Source organism: Arthrobotrys flagrans (genome assembly GCF_004000055.1).
Source record: "Arthrobotrys flagrans strain CBS H-5679 chromosome Unknown unitig_9, whole genome shotgun sequence".
Classification (NCBI taxonomy): Eukaryota; Fungi; Ascomycota; class Orbiliomycetes; order Orbiliales; family Orbiliaceae; genus Arthrobotrys; species Arthrobotrys flagrans.
The window spans coordinates 2,040,647-2,053,815 of record NW_027137551.1 but is presented as its reverse complement, the minus strand read 5'-3'; the positions used below and the strand labels follow the sequence as shown (position 1 = coordinate 2,053,815).

The 13,169-nt window shown below is 46.8% G+C and overlaps 3 protein-coding genes across 3 annotated transcripts; 2 read left to right on the top strand and 1 right to left on the bottom strand.

Moving 5' to 3' along the window:
* Positions 1-3,560: 3,560 nt before the first annotated feature.
* Positions 3,561-4,878, top strand: DFL_005952 (uncharacterized protein; the record flags this gene model as incomplete). Its single annotated transcript, XM_067635287.1, has 2 exons — positions 3,561-4,377; positions 4,493-4,878. The coding sequence occupies 2 exons, from the start codon at positions 3,561-3,563 to the stop codon at positions 4,876-4,878; spliced, it is 1,203 nt and encodes a 400-aa protein (XP_067489732.1).
* A 1,049-nt stretch (positions 4,879-5,927) lies between these two features.
* DFL_005951 (uncharacterized protein) lies at positions 5,928-8,379 on the bottom strand (the record flags this gene model as incomplete). The annotated part of the gene is made up of 11 exons (XM_067635286.1): positions 5,928-5,961; positions 6,033-6,345; positions 6,431-6,630; positions 6,689-6,960; positions 7,022-7,234; positions 7,294-7,365; positions 7,418-7,642; positions 7,709-7,823; positions 7,896-7,984; positions 8,051-8,106; positions 8,172-8,379. The coding sequence occupies 11 exons, from the start codon at positions 8,377-8,379 to the stop codon at positions 5,928-5,930; spliced, it is 1,797 nt and encodes a 598-aa protein (XP_067489731.1).
* A 1,661-nt stretch (positions 8,380-10,040) lies between these two features.
* On the top strand, positions 10,041-11,678 carry DFL_005950 (uncharacterized protein; the record flags this gene model as incomplete). Its single annotated transcript, XM_067635285.1, has 4 exons — positions 10,041-10,206; positions 10,290-10,607; positions 10,683-11,138; positions 11,203-11,678. The coding sequence occupies 4 exons, from the start codon at positions 10,041-10,043 to the stop codon at positions 11,676-11,678; spliced, it is 1,416 nt and encodes a 471-aa protein (XP_067489730.1).
* Between the last annotated feature and the right edge of the window lie 1,491 nt (positions 11,679-13,169).

Here is a 13,169-nt window from a genome sequence, read left to right as displayed (position 1 = left end):
ACTTTTGTTTTACAAGCGCAACATGCACAGCGTCGCATTTTTTAGGAAATGATACCACTCATGTTTCATTGAAACTACCCTGTAACAAGAGAAACCAAACCAAAAGTACCTATTTCCCATCACCTTTCCTATTTTCCCTTTCTTATTTACCTATTACTTTCTATCCACGGGGTGGGTTTCTTTACTTCGGTTTCATAAGCTGTCTTTTTTCTTCTTTTCTTTCCAACCTTCGGGAAAAATCACAAATACCAAATATACTGGGTGGGTTTCAATTTCCCCGGGATTCTATTCGGCGGCGTTTCGAGGCTTTTGGTATGGGAGGCGTTTCTCTTCTACTTTTTTATATCTCCCATAATCCCTGTGGTTTTTCTTATGTCTCTTTTTATACCCCGACGTCGAATGTTTCGACCGGAGCAAGAAACAAAAAAGGTATGGTAATTCGATGGATGCAATATTGGCAGGAAGTGCTTGGAGGAGCCCATTGAGAGATCTTTCCCTTGCGAAGAACATTACCAAAGGAATAACATTGTATCACAGGTATACCTTTTTTTTTTTTTTTTTTTTTCTTTTTCTTTTACGAGTTTCAGTATGCTTTTCCTTCTTGCTGCTTCTGTGGCCCTTATGCATCGCCTCTCAAGTTACACGAGCGAGTCCTGGGCCTTTAACAACATTGACATGTAAAATTAACTATTCCCGTTTTTATTTTTCTTTTCAAATTCTCGCCGTTTCTCAAAAATTTTGCCACTATTCAAGAAACCAAACCCGTCTACGGAAGAATGGAACACCTATACAAAAAAAAAAAAAAAAAAAAAAAAAACCAACAAGGGTGGTTCTGATGTTGTTAATTAACTGAATCATTTTTGCTAACGAAGAGGGAAGGGAGAAAAGAAAAACTTCGTTTCGGTACTTCTCGAGTTCTGAAACCTTTTTGATGTCATCGATACACCCGATCCAATTGATTTGTATTTGACGGTCGATGACATTTTCAAGGCGGCTTGCTGTGCTGCAAATTGGCTAGCTAGTTCAGCCTTTAAGTTTTAGCTTTTCATGTAATGTATGTAAATGCATCCAAGTAAAATCCATAATTATCATCTTCATAGTCAATGTCATCGTCATCATCGTGGGAAAACTATAGACGTATATGCGTGATGCGTAATATTTAGCCTCGTGTATACGCATTCCGTTTATAACCCCAGGGATGTAGATGCATTCGATTTGATTGTTCGGATTACAAGAATAGCAATGCATATATGCACATCTGGTATGGCTTCCGAAAGGCTGCACGCTGTCAATTGCCACTATCGATATCATCCGGTTTAGGCATGGCCAGGAAGTATACCAGTAGATCTTATGCCTTTAAACTCCTACCCCATGCAGGTTTAAATCTGGCACTGCACCGGGGCATCCTTTCGTTCGTTGGACTTTTTTTCAAATCGGTAGGGGAGGGGCTTTTCGGTTGAAACAATATTGTTCTTACGGGGAGCCGCCAACAATGCAAATACCAGTTTGCCTACTCGGTTCGAACAGAGACCTGCATTGCAGCCAGGCAGCGAGCACGGGGTCTAGCACGACTTCACACGTGTCTGCAGCAATACATCCCACAAAGGCAAGCAAGCGCCACGCAGAAGCCACCTTTGTTTGGAGTGTCCTCAATCGCTAACATCGCTGGGGTCGAAGTCGACTAAGTCTAGGTAACTGAACATCAATGGTTTCAGTGGCATCCTTTCCGTAGGGTTGAAAATGCAAAATGTCCAACCAGGAAGTTTTTATTTCGGATACCTGCTTCCAGCGTCCCCGCACCGACCCGAATGCCAGTGCTTATTTTCCCGATACGAGACCCGCAGCGGAAAGGGCAATTTCGAGGGTCTTGGTAGCATTTTTTTTTTTTTTTTTTTTTTGGTTTTTGTTTGGTGGCTGGAGAGGGAAAAGACGTATCGCGGGGCCGGCTGATAACACGCCACCAGTGGAGATATCTCCATCACAGTTCATACCTTTGTCCCATCGAAAAGAGTCGACATCAATCGATGTTGCCACGTCCAAAATGCTTCGAAGGAAGAACACGATCAAAGCCCTCCTCGCTGACGACGACAAATGCAGACTTTTTAGTCACGTTTAGTCACGTTCCGGTGTGTCTCGAGCCGGACGGTGCCTGCATGTCGAAAAGCCATGCTCTGGCTCGCAACGACGCTAGGTGGGCGGGAACAGGCAAGAAAAAGGAACCTGCAGCAAGAACCCTCCATCGCTGCAAGGTTATTCGCTATCAATCGACAAGCTAAGGTTGCGGGATATCTGCCAAGAAGCGGTTTGGTTGGTCAGGGCTCAATCTAGGCGCCATCCCCTGCACATTGGACTTCAACCAACCAATGGCCAGCAGTCGCAGCCCGACTTCACAGCACCCTGGCTGCGGGCTCCATCATTGCTTGCTGCAGATTTGCGGTGAGGAATTAGCAGAGACATCTGCGTAATGCTGCTTCTTCGCTCTATCGGTCTCGTTCCTGATACCATAAAGTCGCAAATGAACACTCTGCACTCTCAGACCATACTCGACTGTTTGCTCCGGTCCCTTCATTTTAGGCGCCCAATCCTTTTTCTGAAGTAGCGAAGAGGTGCTGCGACGCAAATTTAACACTTACTCTCCCAGAAACCCGGGACCGACATACTACGTGATCATTCCCCTCAACAGTATAACTCGGTTTCTTCGTTAGTGGCTGAAGTAACAGGACTCTTTTGGGCCGCTAAACTTCCAATCAGGCTGCCTTTTGTTGATTGTTAATTGGGGTATCACTGCTTTTTGAACCTGCATCAGTCCCATTCTTAGATAGGTCAGTTCCCTCTCGCATCTCACTTCCAGTTTTCCCTCCGTCGCTCTCTTACAAAACATATACAATTACCTGCATCTTGCATTACCAACTTCAAATCTGAAATCCCTCCTTTTGATTGCTTGAGAATCGTATTACCCACGCCCTTTCATTCAAATCACTTGACACAAAACCGTCATAAGGCCCGTTTGCATCCGCGCATCTTGCATACATATTTCACACGTCCGCCCACATCTTGCCATTTGACTCTTTTGACTTTGACTTGTACCATCATTTCCATTCGTTCGTTTGCATCTGCACATACCATCTGCAAGAAACAAAAAATACAGTTTTCTTTTTGGGGATATCTATATTTATCACAAGGTGGAGTGTACCACGGCGCGGCTACGTCTAGAAGGTCCGGAGAAGCCTTTGGCGGAGGAGGACTCTGCGATATTGGTTCCCTGTCCCGAACATACTTAACATCCCGATAGTCTTGCAAGCGCTCTCATCTCGCATATATTCTCCACGAGTATGCGTGACTGAAGAACCCCAAGACTCTCGAACTCCACTGGGCGACACTGTTGCAGTCTATCCCGTCCTACCAATCCCCTATCCCGGTCTCTTTTTGCCTCTCGAGTTCCTTTACCCGTCGCTGGCCCTTGTAGTGCACACAGTCACACTGTTGATATATAAACCATTCCCTGCGCTCATCATTCCCAACCCTCCTTTTAATCCTTTTCCCTTGATACAACTTCTCCTATGGCATATCAACGGAACGATCCCACCCGTAGTTATACAAATATTCCTGAGCTCACATCATCTCAGATATTCACACTTCCGCCACAGGCACATCAATACGGTGGTTATCCAACCCCCCAGTCCCCCACAACTACAATACGCACGAAGACCCCACCGGCGCCCATACGGACAAATATACCTTACGGATCGGGGTTCCCGTTACAATTCGCAGCTCCTCCCCGGACACCGACACACGCACCGCAGGCCACATCAACATTTATTCCTGACGCGAATATCGACTACGCGCAGGCTGGATTTGCCGCTCCTCCTTTAACACCACTCCGTTCTGCACCTTCAGCACACTCCTTAGCTTCGAAGAGTAACGATAATTTATATTATCATTACTACCAACCCGAGCCCATCCCGCCGGTTCCCCAAATCCAAGATATCCACGTTTTCAACCCATCCGCAAAGGATAATTCACTGTACGCCTATAACACAGAAGTAAACGCCGAAATCGCTCGTAGAAAACGAAAAGAAGCAATGTCTGGATACGCACAAGACCCATCTCAACCGCAGCAGCAGGGGATCCCGCTGCAGAACGTGACACCCGGTGGCCCTGAATACGGACACACGATGACCTTCGAACCCCCACCGACTCAGGCGTTAGATCGTGCGCCGGAACAACCGCAGCCGATGGAATACCAACCACCAGCGCAGTTCGACAACGGTGCGAGCCAACCACATGCGCCGGGACAAATTGCGCATCCAAACCAGATTTTCGGTGCTCAGGAGTACAAGTATGGGTTCTGCAGTTGTTTTGGCGACATTGGATCCTGTAAGTTTGTTTTCCCATCCACGTTTTTCCGTGGCCTCGCGAAAGCGAGGCGCCAAGGAATTTTGGAAATACAACAAATTCAACGCATAAAATGCTAACTTTGAAATGATCACAGGCTGTCTCGGATGCTGGTGCCCATGCATGCTCTACTCCAAGACTCATCACAGATTAAAGACCGTCCCAGACTCTAACTTGGACGCTTACGGCTCTTGCAACGGTCACTGCGTCCTATTTTGCGCTTTGACCCCTGTCAGCTGGGTATTCACTATGCTCCAGAGAACCCGAATCAGGGAACTTTACCAAATCAAGGGATCTCCAATCGGAGACTGCGCAAAGTCATACTATTGCCCCGTCTGCACGCTCGTCCAGGATGAAAGAGAAATTAAGGAACGAGAGGATGAGAAGAGACGGTGTGCCGGTCCCGGAAGCGGGATTGTTGGCGAGCAAGGTTACAAGAAGCCGGAGAAGATGGCATACCAGAGGAGCTCGGTTATCGGTTGAACGACGCCTTGATATGTTACAGAAGAGGCAATATAGCCCCTTCGCTTCAAACCCCCATGCTCAACTTCCCACCAGCTAAACTTTTTTCTCTTTAACGAAGTAATGTTCCGCGGTTGACTGTTCTTTTTGCAAACATTCGACCTACAAATCGCCACCTTGCAGAGGCAAAAAATACCTGCCCTTTCCCTCAAAATTTCCTTTGTCATACTCTCATATACACGCCGTTCTTTTCCTATGTTTTAATCGACTTTTTCTTGCACATATCTTTTTTCTCCCCTTTATTTGCATTTTAGCGGGGCTATACCTTCGACATTTTTGGTTTCACCGGATCGGCTTTCTCCAATTTAACTTCATCTTTACATTTTGAAAGACTTCATGCTTTTTTGGTTTTTTGTTTTCCAAGCGAAGGATACTTTTTTAAAAAAGATTGCATTACTACTACCATTATTACTTTTTTGTCAGGCATTCGTCACATTCATTTAGACTTTATCGTCAATAATTCATATTTTTTTGCAAAGAAAGGACCGTGGCGCAAGCGCGCGGTGGAATTTTGAAAAACGTATCTATATATGCTTTTGTATTTAACAGTGGCAAAGAAAAGGAAAAACCCTTGACTTGAATGTTTTATCTTTGGCGTACTCGCAGACTATATCGTTGATACTGCGGTGATAGCGGTCGATGGTATCGGTGTTCCAACCTTTAGTTAAGCGCATATCTAGGCAGTCGTGCCCGGACCTGGTCGATCGACTCGGCGAGAAAAGCCGGTAAGGATGGTGTTTTTAAGAAATATTTACATCGAACTGAACTGGCGGTATGGTACAAAGTTTCAAGTGGTTATGCAGACTTGTAAATAACGATAAGGTGGTATTATATCAAGCCCACGGCGGGTATAAAACGGGACGCTAAGTTGCAGGAAATGTACTAAAAACAGAATATCGACTTGATGGGCATCTTAAGTATGACTTGAACTGTGGCTCCAGCACAACCGCAAAAACTCTTATCATACCGGTTGTTTTCTTTCTTTGGTTGATCGAACACCACGACCGGGATTACTCGAATTGGCACTGTGCGAATCCGTAGGACCTAAACGTTATAACTATTAGCCTTAGATGCCCAAACGGTAAAAACCGGAGGCTAGCCCGCGAGGATCTTACCGATCTTTATACACCAGCTCAAATTTAATCTCCGCACTTTCAATCGTCATATCCAACCTATACCTCGCGCTGTAAAAGCTTCTGAGCCCCTTCCACTTCTTATCGAACAAATTCTTTGGCACGGATGATAAATCCGATGTCATTCTGCAAACGACCTGAACGTCGCCTTCCACGCGATTCGGAGGGTTGTCGCTGCTGGAGGCGACCATGGCGTCTAGGAAGGGGGTGATGTGTTTGAAATTTCGGTGGAAGTGGTTGGAGAAACGGCGTTCGTCGGTGAGGGGTTGGCCTTTGAAGATGAACCAGCTGACTTCTGCAAATAATTTAAAAGCTGGAGGTTAGGATGTTGGGGTTTTGCACGCAATCGATTGAAGAGGGTGTTCCTGCTGGGGACGTACGATTCCTTGCCATCTTTTTACCGGTCTGCGGGTCTATCCAGGCATCTTCGGCTCGATGCTTCCCTTCGATAAAAAGCTGCGAACTAACGGTTCCGTAGTTTTTTCTGCACAGTCGTTCAACTTGTGTTCTTCCGGGATTCGAAGCGTCTAAATGGATTTCAAGCCCTCGGATGACGGCCCCTTTCACAATAGCCGTTGCTCTAACTCCTGTGTCAGCAGTCACCTTTAAGATTTATAGAGGATTTTGGATCGACTCACGCGCTCCTCGGTTGGATAACATTAATTCCGTACGGACCGGCCCAATCGACGACTCTTTGGTATAGATAAAGAGATTCTCCGAAGCCGCCGACGAGTAGGATCGTGTTAACTCTTCCAGCGTTGTCGGATGTTTCTTTGATTTGGTTGTAGATTAGAGTGATGACTTCTGTGATAACGGGGTCGAAGAGAGCCCTCATTTCTTCTCGCGATATTAACATTTCACCGTTTTCGATGCCGGCTTCTGGGAGGTTGTTTATTGTTGGGACGGTGACCTAGCAGTACAGGTTTCACGTTAGCTTCGGGGGCTCTCGGGCACATTGGGATGTTTCGTACCGTGTATATAGCCTGATCAGAACGGTCTCTGAAACCACACTTGATAGCCTCAAAATTCTTGACCACTTTCTGTTGTGTTTCCAGCCTTAGACTTTCGAAGTGAGGTCCCATCCGGGCTTTGAAGAATTCTGCAAAGTTTCGATCGATCTTGGAGGATCCTGCGAAGGCACCCTCGCCGACTGCGCATTCTCGTACTCTTAACCTAGGGGTTATCTGTGATGTATTGATATCAGGGATGATCGAGCAGTAGGATTATGAGGAGTATGACCGACCTCCAAGCAGTTGTAAGTGATCAAATCGACTGTTCCACCGCCGGCGTCGCAAACGACTATTCTGTCGTTAGCCTGATATTATTCGTTAGCATTGGTATATCTGATTAGATTCCATAGTACCGACCTTGATATTATGCGAATCTTGGTTTTTGATACAAAATACAGCAGCGGCCTCGGGCTCACTGATCATTGTCAATCTGTGGCCATTCGCAAAGCCTGCGTTCTCAGCACACTTCTGGGTCCTCTGTTTTGCGCGGTCGGTCCAAACGGCTGGTACGGTTAGGACGAAGTCGACTTGAGTGATTTCCATAACTTGGTTTCCTTTTTTGCGGTATAGGGTTTCCATTGTCTGTCAACATGAGGGAGTTCGTTAGCGGGCGACGTCGTAGTATACGTCCAATTGGAGCAAACGTACGTGAATATATAGTGCATGGAGAAAATCCGTGCAAACATCCATAACGTCCAAGCCATCCGGTATATTGACTTTGCGCCTGATATCAGGATCGTCGGACTCGAGTAGTAGCTTGAACCTGAACGCTCGCGCGGTGGATGTCAGTATTTGCTTCCGTTGTGTTGATATTGTGGAGATATGCAAGACACACCACGCCAGCCTTCTAGCCGTAGACGGGATATCGTAGCCCCAGCTGAACTCTGTTGTCGACCCTTCATGATATGATATCTCGGTGGGACACTATTAAGTCGTTAACCCCTCTGGATTCTGATCCTACGGCGGTTTAATATTGGAATAAGGTCATACCGAGTCCATCACACGAGCCCCGGAAGTCGGCCAACTATTGATAATCTCGATCGAATCTATTCCATCCCACGAGGGTTAGCATTCCTCCATCTTATACGTATGAAACTTCGGGAACCCCCACCAGGATCCGACGAGCTACCCCACGCGATCGCACTGTATGTCGTTCCAAAATCCACACCAATGATTATACGATGTAGGAACTGTCCATGTGGGTTCCGTGCGAAAGCGGTGGCCTGGTATACCCGTGCCTTTTTCATATTCTGGCCTGGATGGGTCGCGGGAACCGGCGCCGGAAGTTCTGCCGGTGCGATTCGAGTCGCATATGCCATTTCGATCGGTTCGTATCGAATAAACCTGGAGGTCGATGGTTCGGATCTGGTATCGTCCGATCTACACGGTGGGTGAAACCTAGCGGGGTCCAGGAACTACGCGCTTTTCGACACCGAGTCCAAGGATTTTGGAAGATTTGCTTTCACTTCAAAAGGAAGTAGAACTATACATATACAGAATAGGGATTCGCGACAGCTTGTCGATAAAGGAGCGTGGAGTCCCAGTTCGAGTTTCGTACGGACCTTTTTTCTGCGCACACTTATCGAAAAACGCCGCCAGGATCGCAAGTGCGGTGGTACCCATGCATATTATTTGGCCCAATAGTCGAGTCCATTCAGCCTCGCGCTCCCCTGTGTTTTCTGGGGGCTAACTAACGTTAGAGGCTCAAAGGCTAGCTAATTTCGCTTGAAGGGTCTGCACCCAAGAGCGGCTCAGATCCTTCGACTTCAGAAGGGTCGACTCATCGTGAGGTGGACGCCTCGGTTACTTATTTATCTTTGCTATCGACGATGGGATGCATCTGTGGTCTGCCATGAATAACACCTGCTTATCCTCGTGGCTCATTAAGGTGGAGTGGTGACTTGGTATTTTGTACCGGTCTGGTCCAGTGTATGACCGAGCTACGGTTGTTTGATGATGCCTGGTCGCCCAGCCTTCAGGGTATCCTAAGCTTTTCCGCTGCAATGAGCCGCATCTCGATCCCGCGGGATCAGATTGAGACGGTTTCGGCTGCCCGTCAATCAGTGGAAGATTGCCTGCCTGCATCACAAAGGAATGGTGTGCACCAGAGAACAGTCCATCCTCCCGATCTTGGAATCAGAATTTCTCGAAGCTTTCTCTACACGTATGAATTCTTCGAGGAAAAAAAAAAAAAAAAAGCTATTCATAGCCACAAGCTCACCGATCTGATGATGCCTATCGAAGTATAAACTCCCTAGTTAGTGGGGAAAGCTAAGCTCACAACGCTGTTTGTATTTGAAATCGCCAACCTGGGGCCAGCCGCGCCAACCATGTCCACAATCCATGGGGGGTGGTCGATGGCCTAGGTTTTCTGCTAGGGTCCAGCTACGAGGATACATGAGTCTCGCAATGTAGAGCAAGAGCCGGGTTGGTGCGATACGAAGTAGGCTGCAAGAATTTAAATGCACAAAGCAAAATGTGGGAAGAAAAGAACAGAGAAGTGCATCTGTTCATTCAAAGGGCAGTCCAGAATTTCGGAAGAACCCAACGCTGACGGTGGTGCAATTTACACCCTCGTAACGATGGGATTTCAGCCAAGCGGCTCAAAATGCCAATCCAATCCAGCAAGAAAGCTGAATGGGATGTAGCAATACATGCATACCATGCAAGTATGGTGGAGGTACAAAGGCGGCGAAACAGCCGTTCTGTCAGCTCAGACTCGTATCCCCACATCGAACGTCTGGGTCACACACATACCTGCTGTTGAGTATCAGGGGTGGATGTTTAATGTTGCAAGGCTATCTAAAATTGGGATGCCTTTTTAAATAAAAGCGTACCCCCGGGATCAACTGTCAGATTCTGTTTTTTGCATTTTGCATTTTGCATCGTTAGATATTTTCCTCGACTTTCTCGGGGTTGTTTTTTTTCTCCGACTGGGTTATCGTGGGGTTTTGTGGAAGATCGATTCGACATTGTGATAATGAAGCCTTTACGGTTTGGGATACCGCTTCTTGCGGTCGTTAGTGTTGCTTTGGCTCAGGGTTTTCAAAATCAGCCGCCGGTGACTGCAGCTGACGGTACTGATGTTGCTGTACCATCTGTGCCATCCGACCTAATTCCTACTGTTGTAGACGCTACAAACACAGGTGAGTTTGAAGGCTAATCGTTTTACCAATTGGTAGACGGTGACAGGGCTCGGAATCCGCGAATGCTGACGTTAGATATTCAGTCCCAACAAATGAACCAGAACCCACAGGCTCTGACGCACCTAAGGAGATCAACGAAGGTGGTGGCTCTATTCAGGGTACAGAAGTGAGTAGCAGTGTCGGCCCAGCCGATACAGGCTCACCGGCTCCTACGGCCACGGCCACCAGCACCCAAACGTCAGAAGATTCGAGCACCCAAACGTCAGAAGGTTCGAGCGTGGCAGTAGAAGGAAGATCGAGTAACAATAATAAGGCTCTCATTGGCTTGACGGTTCTTTTCGCCTTACTCTTCGCAGCTGCGCTCGCATTTGCTATCTTCCTTTTTGTTAAGAGAAGACAAGGTAATACATGCATCCGATATATATACGAACTTATGAATCTTCGAGTTCTTATATTAATGTTGGTGTAAATTATAGATCGAAGGAACGGATACAGCACAGCATACTCGACTCCAGAAGCCGGTGTTTATTCCGACAAAGGCGCCAATGCTCCAATCGAATCTTTACGGTCCCAACTTGCCGATGCCAATAGGCGTCTTACATCTGTTCAAGGAAGCCTCCTCGCTGCTGGCCAGAAACCCCAAACCAAAGACGACAACAGCATCTCTCGCGAATACACTCAACTTGGCACTGATATCGTTGGATGGGCTGGAAACTATTTCAAGGCTTCGAGCGATCCAATCAACTTGACCACCGAAATTTATGAATTCCTCACCGAGCATGTTCCAAATTTTGAATCTCTGTTGACCAGCGGAAAGAGCAAGCAATTGGTTGTTCGGGCGATTGTTTCACAAGTTCTTCAGGAAAGTTTTGAGAGTGGTGCTTTCTTCGGAAATTCCATGTCTGCGATCGGTCCACTTGTTCGAACCAGCTGTAAGTTTTATATATGCTTTCCTAGGTATAAAATCTTGGGATGTAATATTAACCTGTAACGTAGCTGCCCCCGCCCCCGCTATCAACAACTGGCGCTCCGAAACATTTTTCCTCTTGGACAAGAGCGACGGCTTTTTTGCTCAACGAAAGGCTGCTGTCTCGACTATTGCCGACAAGGTTGAACAATTAACGTATCCTCTCGCCGCCACCAAGCAATCGTTCCACGGTGACCCAGCTAGATACAAATTCCTCGAAGAAATCATTCAGGAGGCGGCGGACTTTGCACTCGCACTTGGCAAACAGCGCGCGAACTTCCAGGTCTTGAGCGAACCGGCGGGCTGTGAATTCGGATACGCGACGATGGATGATGTCTCCCAACAGACCGATATCATTACCGGGGCTGACGGCACTACCACCCATCCATTGGAAGGACGCCCGATCCAAGCTACTATTTTCCCATTACTCCTCAAGTACGGTAACGAGTCCGGCGAGGGTTACGATCAAATCACGATTTTGAGCAAGGCGAAAGTATTGGTTTAGAAAAAAGGGAATTTAACACAGGGTACTTTTGCGTGGGCAGCGGAGCGTGTAGGATTTTCTTCTTCTATAACTGTACGGCCCTTCGAATCCGAAATTTTATTATTTTTTTTTTTTTTTTGTTTCAATGCTCTGATAATTTTCAGACGACCATCATGTCCTTGATATCTATACCTCATGACGAGCTTTTTATATTGTGAACTTTTGATACTAGACTTTTAGCTAGCCAACCAACCTTTTCTTTCTTCGAGTTGCCATTGTGAGCCGCGAAACTAAAGCCTGAGACAGAAACTTTACATTTGCGGCTGAAAAGAAGCAACCATGTAACGGGAAAATGCAACCCGGCTTAGATTTATGGAGGGCAAAGTTGCCGATACAGAAAGATGTCAGCCTTCTAGGAATTAGACCCCTCGATGGATGTTAGGGAAACTTATACTCGGGGATAACTCGAGGTTTCTTTCCTTCATGGAATTGAAACCAAAGCGATATTCAAGGAACCAATAACGTTATGATCGTGAGCACTTGAATCCCAGGCTCCCGGCCGGATTGTCGTTTCGAATACGAAATCTGGACAACGACCGGACATGCGGTCCCTGTTCGAAACCGCTTTGCCATTTGGTCTGCTGTGGGAGCACCGCGCATGAGGCTCTCGCTCTCCGGATCCATCAATCAAGCTTCTGGGTTCATCTGTGCACATGTCCAAACATCACAGAACACTTGTAATTTAACACGGATTCACACCCTCGAGATTAGCTAAGAGTGCGCGCGCTCGTTCAAAAAGCTTAAAGGATTTCTGGAACCCGAATATCTGCCTCGAGAACGCCTTTCTCTCCCCTCTTGGTAGATTTATCAGTCCCTGATCACCAGAGAGAACTAGGTTTCTCGCCTGTCCACCATGCTCGAAAAGAAATAGCTCGTTCTTCTTGTTCCGCGCCTAAAAATCCCACGAGTTACCCTTGCCGGGCAGCACCCGAAAGATTAACAAAAACCAAGAAGAGGAAAAAAATCCCACCATCCTTCGATTTCAATATACTCGATCGAGAAAGTTGAGCCAAGAGGACGTCCGGACCACGACCTACATAGATATACGAGCCTAAATATTATTTGTCATCAGTCGCGACTGTCGGAATTCGAACAAGCACATACTTCGCTCGCACTTGCTATAGTATAACTTGTTAAACAGGTACAAGTCAAGGCACAACCAAGCCTGAAAAAAGCTGGCCAAAGCTGGCAAAAAAAAAAAAAAAAAAAAGAAAAAAAAAAAGAAAAAGGAACAGGGCCTGTTCTCGGATTTCGGTACTGCACGATTGTTCTCTCTTATCATCCAATCCGGCTGTGGCATAGCATCATCGCCATCCGCAGGCTTAGTTTTGTACAACAAGAAGCACATCGACGCCGGCACATTACCCATATCGCTCGCTCTTCCGAGCCACCAACCTAGAAGTGTCTCGTGTACACTTCTGTTGATATTATAGAGGCTTGGTAGGCGCTGAA